This window comes from Sinohyriopsis cumingii, chromosome 17 (assembly GCF_028554795.1).
Source record: "Sinohyriopsis cumingii isolate HCF-2022 chromosome 17, ASM2855479v2, whole genome shotgun sequence".
Lineage (NCBI taxonomy): Eukaryota > Metazoa > Mollusca > Bivalvia > Unionida > Unionidae > Sinohyriopsis > Sinohyriopsis cumingii.
In genome coordinates, this window is record NC_142977.1 from 77,693,183 (window position 1) to 77,715,022 (window position 21,840).

Consider the following 21,840-nt stretch of genomic DNA (forward strand, 5'->3'; position numbering starts at 1 on the left):
TCATTCCCTCAACAAAAAAAAAACAGCTTTATCTAATGTAATGAGCCTGTAGCCAGACTACATGGAAAAGCAAAGTATCCCAGGCTAAAATTACCATTAATTAAATGCTGTGATGTGGAGTTGAAAATAAGACACACTGTCTCCAGATCATAAATATGTACTTTGTGTGATGATTCCCCTGGTTTTTAATTTGGTCCAATACACACTTTGTGGTGGAACAGGTGTTAGGTTGGGTACAAACTGTCTATTATTAACTGTGGGATAAATAGTGCATATTCTGACCAATGGACTTAGCTTTGTCAACCCATCAAGTTAATTAGGACCATACTGTGCCAAGTTGCATGGGCTACACTGACCCTTTCAAACAATTTGTTCACACTGCAATATGCATGCATGACAAACAACATGCTGGAAATAACCCTAGCTCATTTACATGTTATGTCTGATTGACAGTGTGGGCCCTGGCACATTCACTCATTTTTCCCTACTTTGGTGTATAATTTTACAAAATATCTTTCATTGTTATTCATCGGAAGAGGATAACGTCATGACAAGCAATTACATTATTTTATGCTCTTTTGCTTCTTTAATGGCAAGATGATACCCAGAATTTGTAATTTAACTTTTAAATTCAAACAGTTCAGACTTTAATCAAAACTCAGTGTGTGTCAAAAAAACTCCCATTCAAGCAAATGATGTCAAAATTTGTAGCAAAATTTCAGAGAAGAAGGTAAGCCAGAGATGAAAATTTAATTCAGTACCATGAATAGCTTGCTTTTGCGACATCAGAAATTGTAGTTTTGAGTAAAACTCAAGCTGAAAAATTGCAGGACCCATATTCTCATGCTCATAACCCCAAGATCAAATACAATACTTAAAGTGCACCTTCTTCATCAAAATTTGGCATTCTAGTAGAGAGAAAAATCTTCCATATCCTGACTTTATTGAAGTTATAGACTATCAATGTTCCATGGCTACAGCTTTATTCTTACTAAGTGAATGACTATCAACATTTTGGGACTTTGAGTCTTACCTTGAGTATCTTGCTCAAAAATATGAGAATATGAGACTAAACCTTAAGCTACAGCTGCTTCTATGTTACAGTACTACCACTCTCCAGACCTTATGCTACAGCTGTGTCTGTACAGTACTACCAATATACAGACCTTATGCTACAGCTGTGTCTGTATAATACTACCAATCTACAGACCTTTGGTCTGCTTCTGTACTACAGTACCACCACTATCAGACCTTATGTCACAGCTGTGTCTGTAGCACTACCACTCTCCAGAACTTATTCTACAGCTGCTTCTGTATTACAGTACCACCACTATCTAGACCTTATGCTACAGCTGCTTCTGTATTACAGTACCACCACTATCTAGACCTTATGCTACAGCTGTCTCTGTATTACAGTAATACCACTTGCCAGACCTTCATCTACAGCTGCTTCTGTATTATAGAACTACCACTACCTAGACCTTATGCTACAGCTGTCTGTATTTTAGTACCACCATTCTGCAGACCATATGCTATAGATTTGTCTGTATTACAGAACCACCACTCTCCTGACCTTTTTCTACACCTGATTCTGTATTACAGTATCACCACTATCTAGAACATATGCTACAGCTGTGTCTGTATTGCAGTACTACCCCTTTCCAGACATTATGCTACAGCTGCTTTTGTATTACATTACTACCAATCACAGGACCTGATGCTACAGCTGTGTGTGTATTACAGAAACACCACTTTCCATACCTGATGCTACAGCTGCTTTTGTATTACATTACTACCATTCTCCTGACCTTATGCTACAGCTGTGTCTGTATTACAGATCTACCACTCTCTAAACCTTATTCTACAGATGCTTCTGTATTACCCAATACCAATCTATACACCTTATTCTACAGCTGTTTCTGTATTACAGTACCACCACTATTTAGACCTTATGGTACTGCTGTGTCTGTATTAAAGTATCACAACTCTCTAGACCTTATTCTACAGCTGCCTGTATTTCAATACCACCACTCTCTAGACCTTATGCTACAGCTGCGTCTGTATTACAGTATCACCACTCTCTAGACCTTTTTTACAGCTGTCTGTTTTACAGTACCACCACTTTCTAGACCTTTTTTTATACAGCTGTCTGTATTACAGTACCACCACTCTCTAGACCATATTCTACAGCTGTCTATATTACAGTACCACCACTATATAGACCTTATTCTACAGCTGTCTTTATTACAGTATTGACACTCTCTAGACCTTATGCTACAGCTGTGTCTGTTTTACAGTATCACAATTCTATAGACAGTATTCTACAGCTGTATGTATTACAGTAATACCACTCTCTATACCTTATTCTACAGCTGTATGTATTACAGTACCACCACTCTCTAGACCTTATTCTACAGCTGTCTGTATTACAGTGCCACCACTCTCAACCTTATTCTACAGCTGTCTGTATTACAGTATCACAAATCTATAGACCTTATTCTACAGCTGTCTGTATTACAGTATCACAAATCTATAGACATTATTCTACAGCTATCTGTATTACAGTACCACCTCTCTCTAGACCTTATGCTACAGCTGTGTCCGTATTACAGTATCACAACTCTATAGACATTATTTTACAGCTGTCTGTATTACAGTACCACCCCTCTCTAGACCTTATTCTATATCTGTCTGTATTACAGTACCACCACTCTCTAGACCTTATTCTACAGCAGTCTGTACCACTCTCTAGACCTTATTCTACAGCAGTCTATACTACAGTACCACCACTCTCTAGACCTTATTCTACAGCTGTCTGTATTACAGTATCAAAACTCTCTAGACCTTATTCTACAGCTGTCAGTATTACAGTACTACCACTCTCTAGACCTTATTCTACAGCAGTCTATACTACAGTACCACCACTCTCTAGACCTTATTCTACAGCTGTCTGTATTACAGTATCAAAACTCTCTAGACCTTATTCTACAGCAGTCTATACTACAGTACCACCACTCTCTAGACCTTATTCTACAGCTGTGTCCGTATTACAGTATCACAACTCTATAGACATTATTTTACAGCTGTCTGTATTACAGTACCACCCCTCTCTAGACCTTATTCTATATCTGTCTGTATTACAGTACCACCACTCTCTAGACCTTATTCTACAGCAGTCTGTACCACTCTCTAGACCTTATTCTACAGCAGTCTATACTACAGTACCACCACTCTCTAGACCTTATTCTACAGCTGTCTGTATTACAGTATCAAAACTCTCTAGACCTTATTCTACAGCTGTCAGTATTACAGTACTACCACTCTCTAGACATTATGCCATAGATGTGCCTGCATTAGAGTACTAACACTTCGACATATGTTTTAACTTAATTTTTTATCGAAAGTATTTAACTTAAAGAATCCAAAGACACATGTGCGGGTTAACAACATATTTTCAAAAATAAACTCTGCATGTGTGTGTGTGTGTGTGTGTGTGTGTGTACATGGAAAACTGAGGGTTTTTAAAGACCTAAAAAATGTGATGATAAAAACCATAATTAATAAGTTGTTGTTGTTCTTTTGTTTTTGTAGGGTTTAACACCATTTTTCAGCACACGATAGGCTACACATGGTGGCCAGTATTAATGGTGGAGGAAGAACTCTGGAAATCCCCGGAAAGAACCACCGTCCCTCGAGAAGCTACTGGCAAGCTCTCTCACATGCCCACATTGGCCGAATCCGAGACTCGAACCCACGCAGATGGTGGTGAGATGGCAGTGATCCATAACAGAGAGCGCTTTAGACCACTTGGCCACTCGGGGTCCCTAATTAATAAGTAATATTAACTGTAATTAAGAGGTCAATGGACAATTTAAATGAAATCATTTAAGACAATATAAAGATTGAAAAAAAGTGTAACTGTTAACATTTCATCCAAGATTAAGTGTAACCAAACTGACAATTCTAAGGTGTTGTGTATTTGTCTCATAGCTGATGGGATTTAAGATTTTATTTTCACTAAGTTTTACTTTAATGAAACAAAAACTGATGAACAATGGAAAGGAAGGACAGTATCTGTATATATCACAACTTACTCTTCAAGAAGATATTTCTGTTGTGACTAGACCCAAATAATTCCTCAGGGACAACTCTCAAGATGACACTTCTCAAAAACAGGTACACCTGCCAATACAAATGAATAATACACATCATCACAGGACATTGATTCTCCATGCAATTGTGTAAACACTTGTGGTCACTTCATTTAACATCTTATGATAATGTGTCTGCGATACTAAAAACAATATTAACTTTTTCTTATATTTACAAACAAGCTAAAATTACATCAATGGAACGTTTGTAACCCATACATAATATAAATTTAAAATCATCTTGAACAAATTGAATGGAGGATAAAATTACAAAAAATATATACTGTACAATGTCAAATTTGAAACAAACCATCAAAGAAAGCCTTAACTTTAACTTCTGTAAATATATTGGTCAAAATTACCGCATTTGTTCATTTTTCCATCTTAATTATATACATTATGCATACATGATCATTTCCAATAGCTAGCCTATATCAATTTTTTCCACAAATTATTATATAATGAGAAGCTTGTGTCATCCTGATTATCCTACATATTACAAATCAAAACAATGAGATTCCTAATGGCTTGGAAGGTTCATACAATGCTGTAACTACATTAAACAGAATCAAAGAGATGAACACAGCTTGGAATTGTTACAGTAATACTTCACTGAACAGAATCAGAGATGAACATAACCTGCAAGATATTCATAATTATATTTCTTTTTTTATGATCACAAGCAAATTCCAATATGCTTTCAAAGACATGTACCCTTAATTATAAATGTTTTAAGTCTCTTTCTTTAACTCTTAAGAAAGAACTGATTCAAATAGTCACAAAGTATTATGAAACAAATATTTAAGCAATCACCATTGATGAGAATTTACTACTGAAGTGATTATGTTTTGTATGAAGTGCTACGAAGAAACTGTCAAACTATGTCAAGGGAGGTAATCACTTTGATAAATCATTTTTTTCTTCTCATAATTAGAATCTTAGTTATGTATTTTTATGTATCTGTACTGGCCTTTCAAAAACAAAAGCAAACAAAAATACCTTAATATAGAAAGTGCTTTATTATTAGAAACACATACTAGTCTTACTATCAGAGAGTGAACAGCATGCAATAGACTTTGAGGTATGAAATCCATCCAAGCCAAAAATACAAAGACTTTGAGCAAGTCTGCAGAGTCTACATATATTATTTCCACAGTAACTGTTATGTTTTGCTAAATAACACAAATGGTTTCGCCTAAGTACTTTAATGGCTAGATTACAACTGACTAAAACAGACAAAACACATGCACACTAGTTTCTCACACTAATGTTATCATAAGGCATATAGGGTTACAACTGAGTAAGAGCATGGAGCTGAATTCAGGTGACCTGTAACTGTCAGATCTTTCGTAGCTACAGAATATTAATACCGTATACTACCATAAATCCCCCTAAAAATTAGTTCTGTGCTTTTCTTTTAAATTCACACATTCATTTCTCCTTTTCTTTTGATAAAATTTGCGAACATATTCAAACTTGACAAAGTTTTATTTTGCACATGAACATATATTTCAAATAGTTTCTGGTGAGTTGGAAAAGTTCTACTAATTGTCCTTAAAATTAAGTTCTAGCCCTGTGACATTCACAATCATTTTTATACGCATGAAAACAAGTACAATGTGACATATTGGCAATGCCACTAAAATCTATTGTCCAAATATTTTGTTCTTCAATCTAGTTGTTATCACTGCATATAAACTGATGTCATATAACACATGTATTACCATGCTCTTGACCAATTCCAGTTTCTAATATTCAGAAGACATAATATAATTCAGAAAAATAATCAAGTTCACATAAAATAGTCTCTGTATCTTGCAGGGTTATTTATTAGATATCCACTCACTGTTCGAATCTCTCCTGTCTGGTTTGGCTCATTGATGACTATTGTCATCTTGTCATTCAGTTCAGTGACCTTGTTAGTATCCTTGTATGCATCATACATCTCTGGTAATGTCTCTTTTGTTTGTAACAGATGTCTTAGGTTTCTCCTGTATATAGCACCATCCTGGGTTTTCATATACGACCTTGGTGTGCTACTTTTTCTGGCAACTACAGCTGGTTCCCAAAGATATTGTCTTCTGATTCTAACTTCGTCTCCAGAAGTCAGATTTGGAAGCTCTTTAGCTGTTCCATCATACTGTTTCTTTTGCTGATTTTTCTTTTCACGCAGTTTCCACTTTAGGTTTCTTTCTTTTATAACTTGCAGATGCAGCTGTATGTTGGTAGTAGGTAGATTTTGTAGTATTTATGCCAGAGATCCTATATCGTCAACTGGTGAATTTCGATACTCCAATATCAATAAATATGGATCTTTTCCATCTCTCTTTGCCTTATTGAGAATTCCTTTGACAGTCTGAATGGTTCTTTCTGCTAAACCATTAGACTGTAGATACTTGGGACTTGGCGTAGTGTGTTTGAATCCCCAAGGTTTTGCAAACTGACCATATTCTTTTGAGGAGAGCTGTGGTCCATTATCACTCCTTACTTCTCATGGTATTCCATGTCTTGCAAAAACTGACTTTGTGTGTTTGATTACTGTGCTTGCTAATGTATTTTCTAACTTGGCAACTTCAAAATATCTGAAGCAATTGTCTACTATCAAGACATAGTTGTAATTATTTGACATAAATAAATCTGTTCAAACTATTTCCCCTGGTGCAGTAGGTTGTGTAGACAACACTGGTTCTTTTTTATTTGACTTTCTGTATTCCTGGCAAGTAGAACAATTCAATACTGTGTCTGCAATGTGTGGATTTATGCCAGGCCAGTACATAATGTCTCTTGCTCTTTGCTTTACCTTCTCAATCCCCATATGACTTTTGTGCAACTCTTTTAGTATTTCTTTCTGAAGAGCATCTGGTATTACAATCTTCTCTCTTTTTAGAACTAATCCATCCATTTATTAAAGTTCATCTCTGCAGTTCCAGAAAATTTCTGATTTCAAAAGGTACGAGATGTTTATCATTTGGCCATCCCTTCTGATTCATTTATTGCAATTTGGTCATTTTATTATCATGTTTAGTTCCATTCTTTATTGCTTCTAACTGTGTATCTACACTCTGTATATTTGACATGATCATGCGTACATAGTACTCAATTTCACTATCCATGTTCATCTCAGATGTGTTCATCTGTCTGTATGATCTAGACAATGTATCTGCTACAATTAACTCTTTTCCTGAACAATACAATAAGTCAAAACTGTACTTCTGCAGTCTTAAAAGCATTCTCTGAAGTCTAGGCAGTATGGCAGATAGAGGTTTCTTGAGGATTGATTCCAGATGTTTATGATTCGATTCAATTTGTACTTGACGACCATAAATATATTGACTAAGACTTTTAAAACCAAATAACAAAGCAAGTAGTTCTTTTATGATCTGTGCATACCTTGTTTCTGCATCTGTCAAAGACTGATGCAAATGGGTTTGCCTGACTGCATTAACACTGCTCCAAGTCCTGATTTTGATGCATCACAACTTCAAAGACAGGCTTCTTAACATCGAAGTATTTAAACACAGGTTCTTTGCTTAGAATCTGTGTGATCTCTTCAAATGCATGTTTCTGTGCAGTTTCCCAAACAAATTCAGTGTCACTTTTCAAAAGTGCTCTGATTGGCTCTGTCACTGTAGACATATTTTGGATAAATTTCGCTAGGTAGTTGACTGTACCCAGTAATCTTTCAATTCCTTTCTTGTCCGTTGGAGCGGGCATTTCTATGACTGCTATTACTTCTTCTGGGTCAGGTTTAATACCTGATGATGTCAACATGTGTCCCACATAGCACACTTCTGTTAGTCCAAATTGGCATTTTTTCCAAATTCAGTATCAGATATATTTCCTGGAATCTCTTTTTAAACATTTTTCAGTTTTCCATCATGATCTTCCTTTGAAGTTTCCCAAATAATTATGCCATCATATTATCATATTGATGGCATCTACGGCTCAGGCAGGTCCTCAAAACACTGTGCCATGCGTTTCTGGAACAATTCTTGAGCAGATTTAATACCAAAAGGCATTCTCAGATAGCAATATCTACCAAACAGGGTGTTAAATGTCAATAACTGGCTTTCTCAACCAGGGGTATTTGTCAGTAACCATGATTGACATCTAGTTTGGAGAAAACCCTAGCTCCAGCCATCCTTGTGGTTATATCTTCAATTGTAGGAAGTTGATAATGCTCTCGCTTGATAGCTTGATTCAAATTTCTCAGATCTAGGCAAAGTCATAGTTTTCCGACTTGGGTTTATCAACAACTACTAATGAACTGACCCATTCTGTTGGTTCATCTACTTTCTGTATTACATTTTTCCGGTGGATTAATGACAGATTTCACATTATTGTCAATTGCAATATGATATTTTTGTTTCAGGCATCCTAGACTTTTGAATACACTGAGAAATTCTTTCACGATATGATTGTCCTTATTCCTGTGAACATGGTGTATTAAGTGCAAATCTTGAGATGCTTTGAATCCAAGAATAGGCATTTGCCTATGACAATTAGTTTGTCACCTGAGTAGCTTGCGATACAGGTCTTGGTTGGTTTAACTTCAACGTTGTCAATGTTGATTGTTTCAAAAATGTGATTTGGAATCATGTTTACTTGTGAGACAGTATCAGTTTTAAATCTGACATTAGTCCCATGAAGAGTGCGAGTGACATAGCATTCTTTGTCACTGACTTGAGTTGTTTGCCTTTGTCACTGTTCCTACAAAAGATTTTTTTCCTCTTGAGTATTCTTGCATACCATGCACCCATTTTGTCTTGCAGCATTTCAGAATATGATGCTGTTTTCAACACCTGTAGCAAGTTTTTCCATAGGCTGGACACCTACCTTTTGCATGTGATTTGCCACATTTACCACAATTGAATAATCTGGAGTCCGTTTTCATATATATCGTTTCTGCCTTCTTTAGTTATGCCATTTTCTTTTCTTTTTTCTTCAGTTTCACACCATGAATTTCTGATGCAGCTGCTTCATTTTACATACTTTGAATCTACTTTTTGGATTCTTCATCTATTCTGCAGATAACCAGTGCTTTTTGTAATGTCAGTTGATCTTCTCATAAAAGTCTTTCTTTTACTTTTTCTGAATTAGTCCCACAGACAATTCTATCTCTAATCATTTCATCCTGTTAATTTTTAAATGTGCAGTTCTTTGCAATCAATTTAAGTTCAGTTACATATTGGTCAATGGTTTCATTCTTTTGTTGGATTCTTGTATTGAATCTGTGCCTTTTTACTGTAATGTTCTGCTTTGGATGCAATAATCCTCAAATGTTTTGATCAGTGGATCAATTTTTTCTGCTACATTGGCCTCAAATGCAAATGTGTTTTAAATGTCTTTACCATGCTGACCAATAATATATAGGAAAGCACTTAATTTTTCTTTGTCTTCTTTATCTGCAAGCACAATGTCTAAGTTTAACTGCATAGTCTGCTTCCGCCTCCTTCAAGTTTCTGCTAGATGGTGGGAATTAAAGACCATTTCAGGTGGCTGACTGAGTTTTTCCATTATGTCACAATTAACAAATAAACTTGTGCATCCAAAATTTCAGTATTCTTATGGAGATATACTTCTTGATGGTATAAATCCAACTTATTCCAAAATTTTCACTTCTGACACCATGTTATGTTTTGCTAAATAACATAAACAATGGTTTGGACTAACTACTTTAATGGCTAGATTACAACTGACTAATACAGATAAAACACATGCACACTAGTTTCTCACACTAATGTTATCATAAGGCATATAGGGTTACAACTGAGTAAGAGCATGGAGCTGAATTCAGGTGACCTGTAACTGTCAGATCTTTTGTAGCAACACAATGTTAATAGCATATATTACCACAGTAACCTCTTTCCATTCATAGAGATGATATAATCGCCTTAACATTGCTACTGTTTAGTGTCATTTCTTGATTCTGATGATTTTTAAACAGATTCACATAATATACTTCAAAAGCTGCCACAGCTAAATCTATAATTCTGAAAGGAATTAGGTGTCCAATGCTTTTCAACTATTCATTGTCCTATCATCAAGTCTACATTGCCTCCATTTCCACACAATATACTCACATCTTAATACTCTATCACTACCGTATCCACATTCCAGTTCACCCTTATGGACTGTAAAGTTTATCACTACCCTATCCACCCTTATGGACTGTAAAGTTACTACAACTGCTTCAAATATTTCTGTATCTATAGTATGAGATCTGTCATTCCCTGGTTTATAACTATCCCTTCCATTCAACAACCCATCCCACAAACCCCTATTCCCCAGCCCTGAATTCTATGCCCATTAAACATATGAAAATGATGTTCACAGCTGAAAAGGTATCAACCCTTCATTTGTTACAGCTACTATCTACAGCAGTGGAGGAGAGGTGAATAACACAGAAACAAACGATACAAAGGCATACATGCATTCATGTACATGCACTGCATAGTCTGGAAAGATAGTGCCTTATTCCTCTCTGTCTAATAATAATAATAATAATAATAACAACTTCAAGAGGGAAATATGGTTACTAGTACAAATGCTAATATCCCATATGGTCTCAACAAAAATGAATATACAGGGACAAACTGTTAAAATGTTCCATATAAATTTACCTGTCTGTGGTGTGTGAAGTCCTCCAGTAGGGTCCCTGTTATGGACTTTGTATGATGTGCTGGCTGTCTGCCACACCCTTTCCTTCTGCCAGTGTGCACTGGACAGTAATAATTCAATAAAGCTCTGTAAGGACATTTCCTGTTGGAAGCAAATAGGTGATACACAGATGTCATTAAATGAACCTGCTTAAGAGAGCATAATTATTTCATCTGTTCATACAGGACTTAATTTACTTTTTTATTTTATGTATTGGACAACAAATTTATGCAATGTATGCAATACAATCACGAAAACTCAAATGATGATGCAATATGATCACTGATTCACTGAGATGGAGAAAAATGGAAAAATAAAGAAATGCACAAAACAACATACCAATACAAGCTCTATAACGAGGAATCAAACCCAGGACAGCAGTTTTGCAATTTAAGCATCTTACCACTTCATTATCTTGACTCCCAAATCCCCACTCAAAACAGCCACTTTCTGACAGTTCGCTCAAACCCAATTTAACTTTCAAAATGAACCTTTAAAGTACAGATACCTTTTAATCAAGGCCACTTTGAACTCCTTCCTGGAGACAGCTTTTGAGCACAGGTTTATGCTGCTTAAATGGTAATTACAGCAAAAATATGAAAAAAGGCTTCTAAATTGTTGTCATCTCCTTCCTACCTATAGGATTCACAATGGCCTCAATATTAGGATCATGTGACTTCTCTACCTGCCAGAATAGGGTAAAGAGGTGAGAAGATAGGGAGAAGTGAGAGAAAAGAGAACAAAATGTAGAAAGTTCAAAATGGTTGCTAAAAGTCATTTTACTACACCTTAGAGGAGACTAATATAATAAATGAAATACTTAATACTTGTAATAAAAATATTAAAAAATTTCAGTTTGAATAAATAAGTTTTCTGCATTACTTACTTCTTGCTTTTAAAAATATATTGCCACCAAAAATGGGTGACAGATTTCAATGAAAAAGTCTTCAGTTCACAGGAAGAAACATGAAATAAACTTGTTTACCTTTTCTAGAAATCAGCCTACAAACTTCTAAAAAAGTAATTTCCCCATGATTAGCCCACAAATGCTTGGGATTTCACTCACCTATTCAAGTTTCATGTGTTAATTTCTAACCAGAATCTCATACACAGGTATATAATTGCTTCCATAAACAATTATTACAGTAAAACAAAAGTTTATCAGAAAGCATGGAAATACTATATTTAAACTGATTTACTTTGCTCTTTAAATGGAAAATAGACACAAGAGTTGATTCAAGGCCAAATTTGGGAGTGAAATATGTAAATTCTAGAAAAGTTGAAGTCAATATCACTTTCTATGTATATACTGGGCAAAATGACTACCAATATGAAGAATATTTTTCGTGAATAACCCCCTAACATGGACCTTGAACTATGTACTTCATTCAACCTGAAGCACTAGAATCACTCAAAATTAAATGTTATTTAAATCAATGAAGCATTTTATAAAGAACCTTTTCAAAAGAACACCGCCCCACATGAGAACAGCACCATTATTTATGCTGTATGACTTTCAAAGAACACTGTTTCACTTGAGAACAGCACCATTATTTGCTATATGACCTTCAAAGAACACTGCCACACTCGAGAACACCACCATTATTTATGCTGTATGACTTTCAAAAAACACAGCTGCACATGAAAACAACATCATTATTTATGCTGTATGACTTTCAATACCCTTACCACTGTTGCTGACAAAGATGAAAAGGTAAATGTCAGAAAAGTGAAAAAGAGTGTCATGCTAACTGCTAAACATGTCAAGCTAACTGCTAAACACATCATGCTAACTACTAAATGTCATGCTAACAACTACTAAATGTCATGCTAACTGCTAAACACATCATGCTAATTGCTAAACACATCATGCTAATTGCAATATACATCATGCTAACAGCTAACATGTCATGCTAACTGCTAAACACGTATCATGCTAACTGCACCAAAAATGTCATGGTAACTGCTAAACACATCATGCTAACTATTAAATGAATGTCATGCTAACTGCTCAACATGTCATGCTAAATGCTGAACAATTCATGCTTACTGCTAAACACATCCTGCTAACTGCTAAACACATCATGCTCACTGCCAAACATGTCATGCTAACTGCTAAACAGGTATCAAGCCAACTGATAAATGTGTCATCTTAACTGCTAAAAATGTCTTGGTAACTGCTAAATATGTCATGCTAACTGCTAGTACAGACACCAAAACCTATGCATATAATTTTCTCATACCTGTGTTTTGTAATCAGCATCTGCAGCAATGGGATTAATTCCTTCAGAAATGGAACTTCAATGTATGACATTGTAGTAGATAAAGGTACATCTTGGTTTTGCTCAAATGGTGGATTGTCAATTTTCTCCCCATTCAAAATGAAAGCCTCTTTAGGTTTCACTGGAAGACCTTTGTTAAACTCCTGCTTTTCTGGGTTGAATGTAGTTTCCATGGTAATAACTTCCTCCTCTAACTTATGACCACATAATGAATTCAAATTTGGTGCCTGATCTGTGTAAAATACCCCAGTTGGTTCTGCAATCAAATAGCAACTATTTTCAATTTCTGCATGTTTCCCTTCAAAGACTGGTATCAGTTTTGAGGATAAGTTTATGTTTTGTTTTGGAATATTGATATCCATTTCAGCATTCACCAAACTATACCCGATTCCATCAGGACCTTCAGTCAAATTTTCAAGTGACCTGTGACCCACAAATGATGATGTTATCACTTTTAGGGATTCATATTTGCAAGCCGCGTCGAACATTTGGGTCCCAATCAAGCTTTCTTCTTTAAAATTTTCAAAGTAATTTGTCTCCTCTACAACATTTATGCCAGACATTGGATCAATGTATTTTGTATGGTCATAATTTGTATCATTAACTAAAACTGATGTGAAATCACTACTCTTGAAGGCCATATAATTTGATTCTTTCGGACTTGCTTGACTTGATGCTGGATCCATGCCTTTGACTAAACCATGACTAAATAAGACTTCACCTAACTTAGCTTGTCTTTGAAATTCAGTCCCCTTTTCCTGAAGCAAAAATACATTTCCAAGTGTTTCTTTATTCAAAGCATCACTAACTCTGTGTACAGTACTGTGTTCTTCACATTTCAATACGTCTATTTTATCACTAGAAACTTTCCCAACTCTTTGAATGTTATAGAAACTTGACTGTTTCCTTACCCTTTCACTCGTATGAAATTCTTCTGATACATGTTTTCTTTCAGTGTTATCAAATTCTTCCAACACATCTAAAAAACTGTCAGATATAGAAGAATATAAGTTTGAACCTGAACTTGTCTTATTTAAAGATCGATTAAGTTTTGCTGCTTCTTTAATCTTTTGTAAAGAATTTTCTGTGAAATCAGATACCCATGACTTATCATCCCTACTTTCCGATTCACTGCTAGAAAATAAACCTGTGTGTGATTCAAAGCCAGCTGAGCTGGGCACATGTTTGTGTAGGTCTTCAACTTCTGGAGAAATATTCATTTCCATGTCATGTAATTGTTGTAATTTCTCTATAAGACAGTTTCCATTCAAGGAAGAAGTGCTATCTTGAATCGAAATTCCAGAAGACCCAGAGCTATAGAAAATACACATATCTGAACCTGATTTAGAAGCACTGGGTAAACTGTTAATGTTGGACACATTAGGATGTTGTCCAAGTGTAAGATTGTCAGATGAGTCACTATTATGAACTGAAGTAGTGCTTACTTCCATTGGAATTTGTAATTTCTGAGGTAGGTCTGTGTTCATTGCAAAAAGGAAAGAATCCATGGCATTCTTTGACTGGAAGAAGCTTGAATGGTCACCTTTTGCAGCAGGTTGATCTTCAGAATGTAAATTTTCCTGACAAGTTATAGTTTTACCTGTACAGGCAGTTGCTTCTTTTTCCTCTGTTGTAATTTGATTGGTAGATTGTCTGGTCCCTTGATATTCTTGTGCCATATTAGTACGGCTGATACTATGCTGGACACTGCATCCTTGCATCTGACTGCTTACTTGATTTTGTCCGATACCTCTAAGATTCTCAGAAAAACAATTGTGGTCTCCATGACATGATTCCAGAATAATGTTAACTCTAAAGTCATGTACAATGCATACTTGAGAAGTGGCTTCTGAAGTTACAACATTGTCTTCTTTTGAGTCCTGATGATTCCTTTCATCTGTCAGAGAATCTGGTATAACTGCCCTAACATGACTGTTGTCATCCAAAATGGCTGTATCTTGGAAAATAATTTTGTACAGATGTAATGTACCTTCTAGGCCACAGTTCAACCCTGACAAAACAACTGAAATTTTTTTAAAGAAAAGGAACTTACAAATGTAAAAATTATGGCATAACAGCTATCATTGCCTCTTTAAAGAAGGTAAAACAAGTATGTTGTCCAATCATGTGAGGACAAAATTCTTTATATTTTTAAAACCGAGAGTAAAAAAACATTCATTGACGATAGATTATAATTTAGATGTCTATTCTGCAGGTCTCAGCATTTAAATTTTGAAAGGAAAGTGACCTTACTTCAACAATTATAGCTTTGGTGTTGTAAATATATCAAACCAAAAAACGTTACTGTAGTTCAAAAACTTCAGAGTTGACTGTACTGAGTCCATGCAGACCTCAAAAATTAGATCAAAGTGCCTATTCTCACCCACCAAAAAGTTTACAATGTTGGGAAAATAAGGTAAAGTGGTGGGAGAATAGGGTGAAACAGTGATTAAATAGGGAAAATATAGTAAAGTGGTGGGAGAATAGGATGAAACAGTGATTAAATAGGGAAAATAAGGTAAGGTGGTGGTAGAATAGGGTGAAGCAGTGATTAAACAGGGAAAATAAGGCAAAGTGGTGGGAGAATGGGGGAAACAGTGGTTAAATAAGGAAACTAAGGTAAAGTGGTGGGAGAATAGGGTGAAACAGTGATTAAATATGAAAAATAAGGCAAAGTGGTGGGAGAATAGGAGGAAACAGTGGTTAAATAGGGAAAAGTTAATGTAAAGAGATCAAAATAGGAATGTTCAGAAGAATTGCTTAAAACAGCCATTTTACAGAAACTCAGAGCCAAATAATATAAAAATAAACGAAAAACTCATTTAACTTTAAGAAAATATTAACATTTATCTAAGTTTGATTCAGCAAAATATTTGTATGAAATTTCCACAAAAGCAAACTCAAAATAGGATACAATCAATAATTATTGCCTGGCTTCAAGTTATAAGCTAGTTCCTAATTTTACAGACTAAAATATAAAACATAAATAAATTCTATATGTTTACCTTTATCAGCAATTAATCTATAAACGTCCAAAGAGTAATAATTTGCTTGCAACAAGACTACAAATGCATGGATTTTCAATAATGCCTTCAAATTTCATATGCTAATTTTCAACAAGACTGACAACAATTGATTTTAATTTCATAATTAAACTTACACAAAAGCTGAAAAAACAGCACTAAAATGCTATGTTGAAATTTTTGCATTGCTCTTTGAACAGAAAAAAAAATTAAAGAATTAATATTGTACCCCAAATATATGAAAGCACTGATTGCCCACCCCCCCCACCCCCAAAAAAAAGAGAGATTGTAGCATTTGTGTTCATGTGAGTGTGACTATACTGTACATTTTATCATTAGGTATAAGATTAAGTACTGCAATACAAATAGGCATTTTTTCATGACTAATGTTTTGTTTGCAATGCGCCATAGTATATACAAAAATATGTTTTTAAAATCACTAACCTGTTTATTTCAGCTGCTTGTTTGTTGGAATAATAACTAAGTTTTATTGCTGAAATCATCAATTGTAAATTAAATTTTCATATCTTTTGTTTGAACCAAAAACCCCATCCCCAAAGGCAGAGAGTAATGGAACTTCTAAAAGCACATTCCATTTGTTTTCAAATACACAGTGAGAAAATACAAATATACTGAGTTCTAAAAACATTATCAATTTTATCATATGTAATCAAGCTGATTTTAATTACTTCTCAAAATCTGTCTAAATTAACTGTGGAGCATATAAACCTAAGACCTCCAAGCCAGCAAAAACAATATATTTTTCTGCAAATCCTTGTCCTTGTTCTGGGGCCCCAAGTGGCCGCGTGGTCTAAAGCGCTCACCATTCCGGATCACTGCCATCTCACCTCTGTCTGTGTGGGTTCCAGTCCAAGGCTCGACTAGCATGGGTACATGGGAAAGCCTGCCAGTAGCTTCTCGTGCGTCGGTGGTTCTTCCCTGGGTTTTCCAGGGTTCTTCCTCCACCAGTTATACTGGCTGCCATGTATAGCCTATCTTGTGCTGAAAAATGGCGTTAAACCCTAGAACAACAACAACAACAATTGTCCATGTTCTAGCATCAGATTAATGATGACATGAGCCGCAATGTTACAAACTCAGATAAACGGTAAGATTCGAGTCATGGATGGCCATCTGGAAGAAAGCTGATGAACAACAAGACACCATTGAATAGAAGAAAACTGATTAACCTTTATTATTGTTCATCTCAAATATATTAAATAAGTTTGTGTTAATTTGTGTGACACTTTCCATGGCAGAACTGATGATGAGTTACAATAGGACTAATATGTCTTACTTCTGTTTCTAACATTACAATGAAGAGCTCAAATTAATTACTGTGCAGATTTGTAACAAATTCTAAATTAGCTGAAATTATGAGTACTTTGTAAATAATATCAGCATATCTACTTTCAGCTTGTATTATTTCTTCTTTTATTCCAGTGAAATATTTTTTTCAAAATAGCAGTGCAGTGAGAAAATATATCAATTGATTCTTTGAAGATTTCAACATGAGGTTTTCTCCTCTGACAAAGGCTTGTGCAATCATGCACAAACATGTATGGACACACACATTATACAGTCACATGCATACAATACAAAGTAGATTTTCAAAGCTGGCTATCAAAAGGACAAACAAGGATTTTCACAATTTCTCTGCCTGTGATGATTAAGCAATGGACTATAATACATACAGACTTTGAACTCTTTTTAAAAACTGAAAATTGCTAATATACAATAATGGTTCTGAACAATTTGCAAAATTGTAGATGTCTGAAAGGTCAATTTCAGCATGACATATTCAATCATATACTTCCACATTAATAACATGGTTAAAAGGGAAAAATGCTAAATTAAGAAGAAGACAGTCCCCCAAAAAGCGGCATACAAATCTTGCAAATAAATTAGGATTTTGGTTTTTCAAAATTAAACTTGCCAATGACGACATTCTTGCTTTTAAGCAAAAGTCTGAATGAAAAACTGACAAGTCCTGAGCTATCCAATCTGTAGAGTCCTGCAGGGGTACACATATACACATACAGTTGACAGACAGAAAAGCAGAAGATGAAAGCCATTGCAAATGTTCAAATTTAGGGCAGCATTGTAAATGTTCATAATTAAGGCTTTTAATTTTTACCATCCATTTTCTAATAAGCCTTTGTCCTGGATCCAAAACCTCTTTTGCCATCTACATGTTCTAACTGTCATCTAACATCATAGAATTTAAATCAATTAACATTGGCCTCTTGCAATGGCATAGACAGAGTTCACATAACAAGGAAAACTGACTGAAAGATACTGGCATGGAAGAATGGATGGAATAATGGATCAACACATGATGGAAATGACCATCTGCAAAACTACTGTAAGTAAAATCCATCATGCAATAATAGATTTTTCATACTTGGACCAACAGTGTCATACAGTTGATTGACCTCTAATTAGACACTTGTAGGACCTTTAATGAAACAACCTGTCTTGAGTGACCACTTTTGAATGGCAGAAGGGGTGGGGTGATATTTCAAGGCATGTTTCAATGTACAAGAAGATTACAATATCCCTGCCAACTATCAGAGCAAGGTGTACATTTAAAAAAAGCTTGAATTCTTACATGATGCGTGGAATCTTTCTCTTAAATTCCTACAGTAGAGAAAGCTTGATCTTGGAAGATACAGGTGAAATCTGGAAAGAAATTAACATCATATACTTAATTTAATTTAGCATCCAACACTAAAAACAGTTCAACGTGTTGCTTTTTCTAGGTGAATAGATTATATATTATTTATATATATATATCTTTACAAATAATAACTTAACAGTTCTAAATATGTAACATGTATGTAACAAATGGATTCCATACTAAGATTTTTCTACTATGAAAGTATTGCTCTAACTGAATATGTAGGAGTGCTGTACCAACTATATCAGCTACAGGTGTCATTTATGAGAATTCATTTTAGAACAATAAATATTTTATTAAAGGTGCTGGCATGACTACACTGAGGTACACTCTATTTATTCTCTTGATAAGACTATTGAAGATAATAGAATCATAAGGATTACATTCTGATCCTGGAAGAAAAAGTTTTAATTTTATAGTTACAGATTCAATGAGCAAAATCTTAAAGCCCCAATGCTGCTGTTTTTCACAAATTTCAACATTCTTCCAGTCAAACTAAAGCTTGGAAAGAAGGAAATGACTTAAGAGTCATCTGACATAAACTGTAGCTTGAAATAATCAAGATGCCAAAGTCAAATATTCAGTTTAGAATAAAGAGATGCCACCCCTTAATTCAATCAATGAAATCACTCATAACTCTGTTCTATTTTGTGAATGCTTCAAAAGTAGTGATGTAATAAATTCAACAAATTCTGTTATTGACTAATCTAATAGCATCAACATTTTCATGTGGAGCACAAACTGATTCGAGAGGAACAAAGTGAGGCAAACCCACTTTTTATAAGCAGATCTCAGAAGGAAAAGTGTACATTAGATAAAATAGGACCCATGTAAATATTGATGATCAGCTGGGGCACTGGAATACTTAGAGGGGTTTAATGAAGTATTGGCTTCTTATGTTTATAAAGGTGACATCATCAAATCTTGTGTTCCAGTTTTCAAATCAGTAGACACATGGATTAATTTGTTCACATGTGAAACATGGCTAGGTTCTTCAAGGGAGAAATTACATGGCTCATAATGTGATGACACATCGATATTATCTGGTTTTAATGGATGTTTAGGACCAATATTTTTCAAGGTTCAGTATTATTCAGACAATTTGGCATATATGATTTTTTGCATGTAACAGAGGCATTGGGACTTTAAACTTATCTTGGATGATTGTTCACAACAGCAATTTCATGCTTTTAAAAGATAGCAAGCATAATATTACTTATGTAGCTTACTTGTATGGTTTGAAGTCAGGTATTTTTACTGCTTCTGCTTCAGTCATCTTTTTCTTCCTTTTCTTTTTTCTTCTCTTCTGCTTTTTGGTCTTTGTTACTAAAGTCAGACCTTGGTTAGACTTCAAATCAGTATGTTCTGTACCAGTTATTTCAGTTCGCTTGGATATAAATGAATTATCTTTATTTCCTAACACAAATTTAACTATATCCAAATCTGGTGAAAACTCAACAGATCTAGTCGGCCTTTTTGTTTTAGACTGAGTCTCTGTCTGATTATGATCAAACTTCCTTTTTAAATTGTTTCTGAATACAACAGTATGACAGTCCAGGCTGGCATTAATAGGATTTAGTGAATCAGTCAGATTACTGACAACATGCTTTGATGTTTCTATGCAACATATCAAACTACCTGTCAGTTCTCTTCTTAGAGAAAGATTGTCCATTGTTGGCATATTATTTTCATCTTTCCATTTTACAAGGTCAAGGTCAGAGTTGCATACCCTCCTGGCAACAACATTTTTACCGTCCACAGAGACTTGCTCCATGCTATTTATGTTTGGCACATCTTGATTCAATTCCATCTTTTGTCTTTTGAAATCAATCAAATTATCATCCCAAGCATTTTCCATTAATTTCCTTTTGTGTAAATTGACCTTGTTTACATTTCCTTCTGCTAGGGTGTGTGTTGATTTTTGCCATTTTGCACTTTTACAAGTTTTATTTTGCCTTGAATAGTATTGCTTTCTATTTTCCATGAACCTGGAGAAAGTCTTAATCTTTCTGGGTTTTACCTCAAAGCAGGCATTGCTTTCAAATGTCCACATGTTGTAGACTGGCAGACCTACAAAATAAGGTGTATTTTTGTAGAATTTAAAACAAAATCTTTATGTTGTTTACTTTCATTATACACATCAAGTTCTAGAAGCCAATTTTTCAAGTAAACTTTTTTTAAATAATACATGCCATTTTCAAAATACAATAGCAGATAATCTTGTAAATCCAGACATCTAAAGCTGTTTTAGTATCAAAAATATTAAAAGGCTGTCTGCTTGCCTAGGCAGAAGTTAAGACTGGACTGGTCTTTCACTAAACAGTTTGATTGGTGCCAAAACTCATTAATCATCAGTTACTAACAGAATGGATGTGGATGCTCTTCCTGGAATGTCATAGCAGGGATGGCTTGAGATATACCTGCCATATTTCCAGACAGTTTTGAGGAGGCAGGAGGGCTCAAAAAATGTGTTTTGAGGTCACAAGGGGTGGTGAATCAGTGCAGATAACCTAAAAAAAATGTCCAATTGATAATAATAATAATAATAATAATTAATGTCTTTATTTAAGAGGGTGACTTAATCAGTTAAATCAACTTGCCTCCGTTGAGGCCCTTTACCCAAAAGTATATATATATAAATATATCTTGAAAATGTCATCTCTGACCTCCATCCCACGACTTGCATGATGTCAGTTAGGAAGCAGTTGCACTCAAATGCTGTGCTAGTGGTAACCGCCCTAAAATCATGCTCCTACATGCATAAGTAATTTGTCAAATCTTGGTTTAGTACCTTGTGTACTTAGTGGATAATCAGATAATAGAGGTAAGTCATAGAGGTTCTGTAAATAGTCTTCTATATCATGTAAGATTCAATTTCAGACAAAGGATCAAGGCCTTCAGTTGATAAAAGTCAAAATTTGCATGAAGGATGGAGAGGCTTGTGTTATGACCTTAAATCCATTTCATCATCGCAAACGATTTCTGTGATCATGGAATGGTAAAATCTGATTGTGGTGGCAGCTAACTTCCTCTCAAAGAATCAT

General features: G+C 34.9%; 1 protein-coding gene across 1 annotated transcript in view; it reads right to left on the reverse strand.

The window, feature by feature from the left end:
- Nucleotides 1-21,840, reverse strand: part of LOC149779281 (uncharacterized) — a 151,746-nt gene that overhangs the window by 96,399 nt on the left and 33,507 nt on the right. The window contains exons 7-11 of the mRNA XM_089939880.1: nt 20,026-20,866; nt 18,728-18,798; nt 13,055-15,116; nt 10,775-10,913; nt 4,095-4,182 (exon numbers count right to left, since the gene is read on the reverse strand). Of these exons, the coding sequence (XP_089796006.1) occupies nt 4,095-4,182; nt 10,775-10,913; nt 13,055-15,116; nt 18,728-18,798; nt 20,026-20,866 (3,201 nt within the window). The remainder of the gene's footprint in view (nt 1-4,094; nt 4,183-10,774; nt 10,914-13,054; nt 15,117-18,727; nt 18,799-20,025; nt 20,867-21,840) is intronic.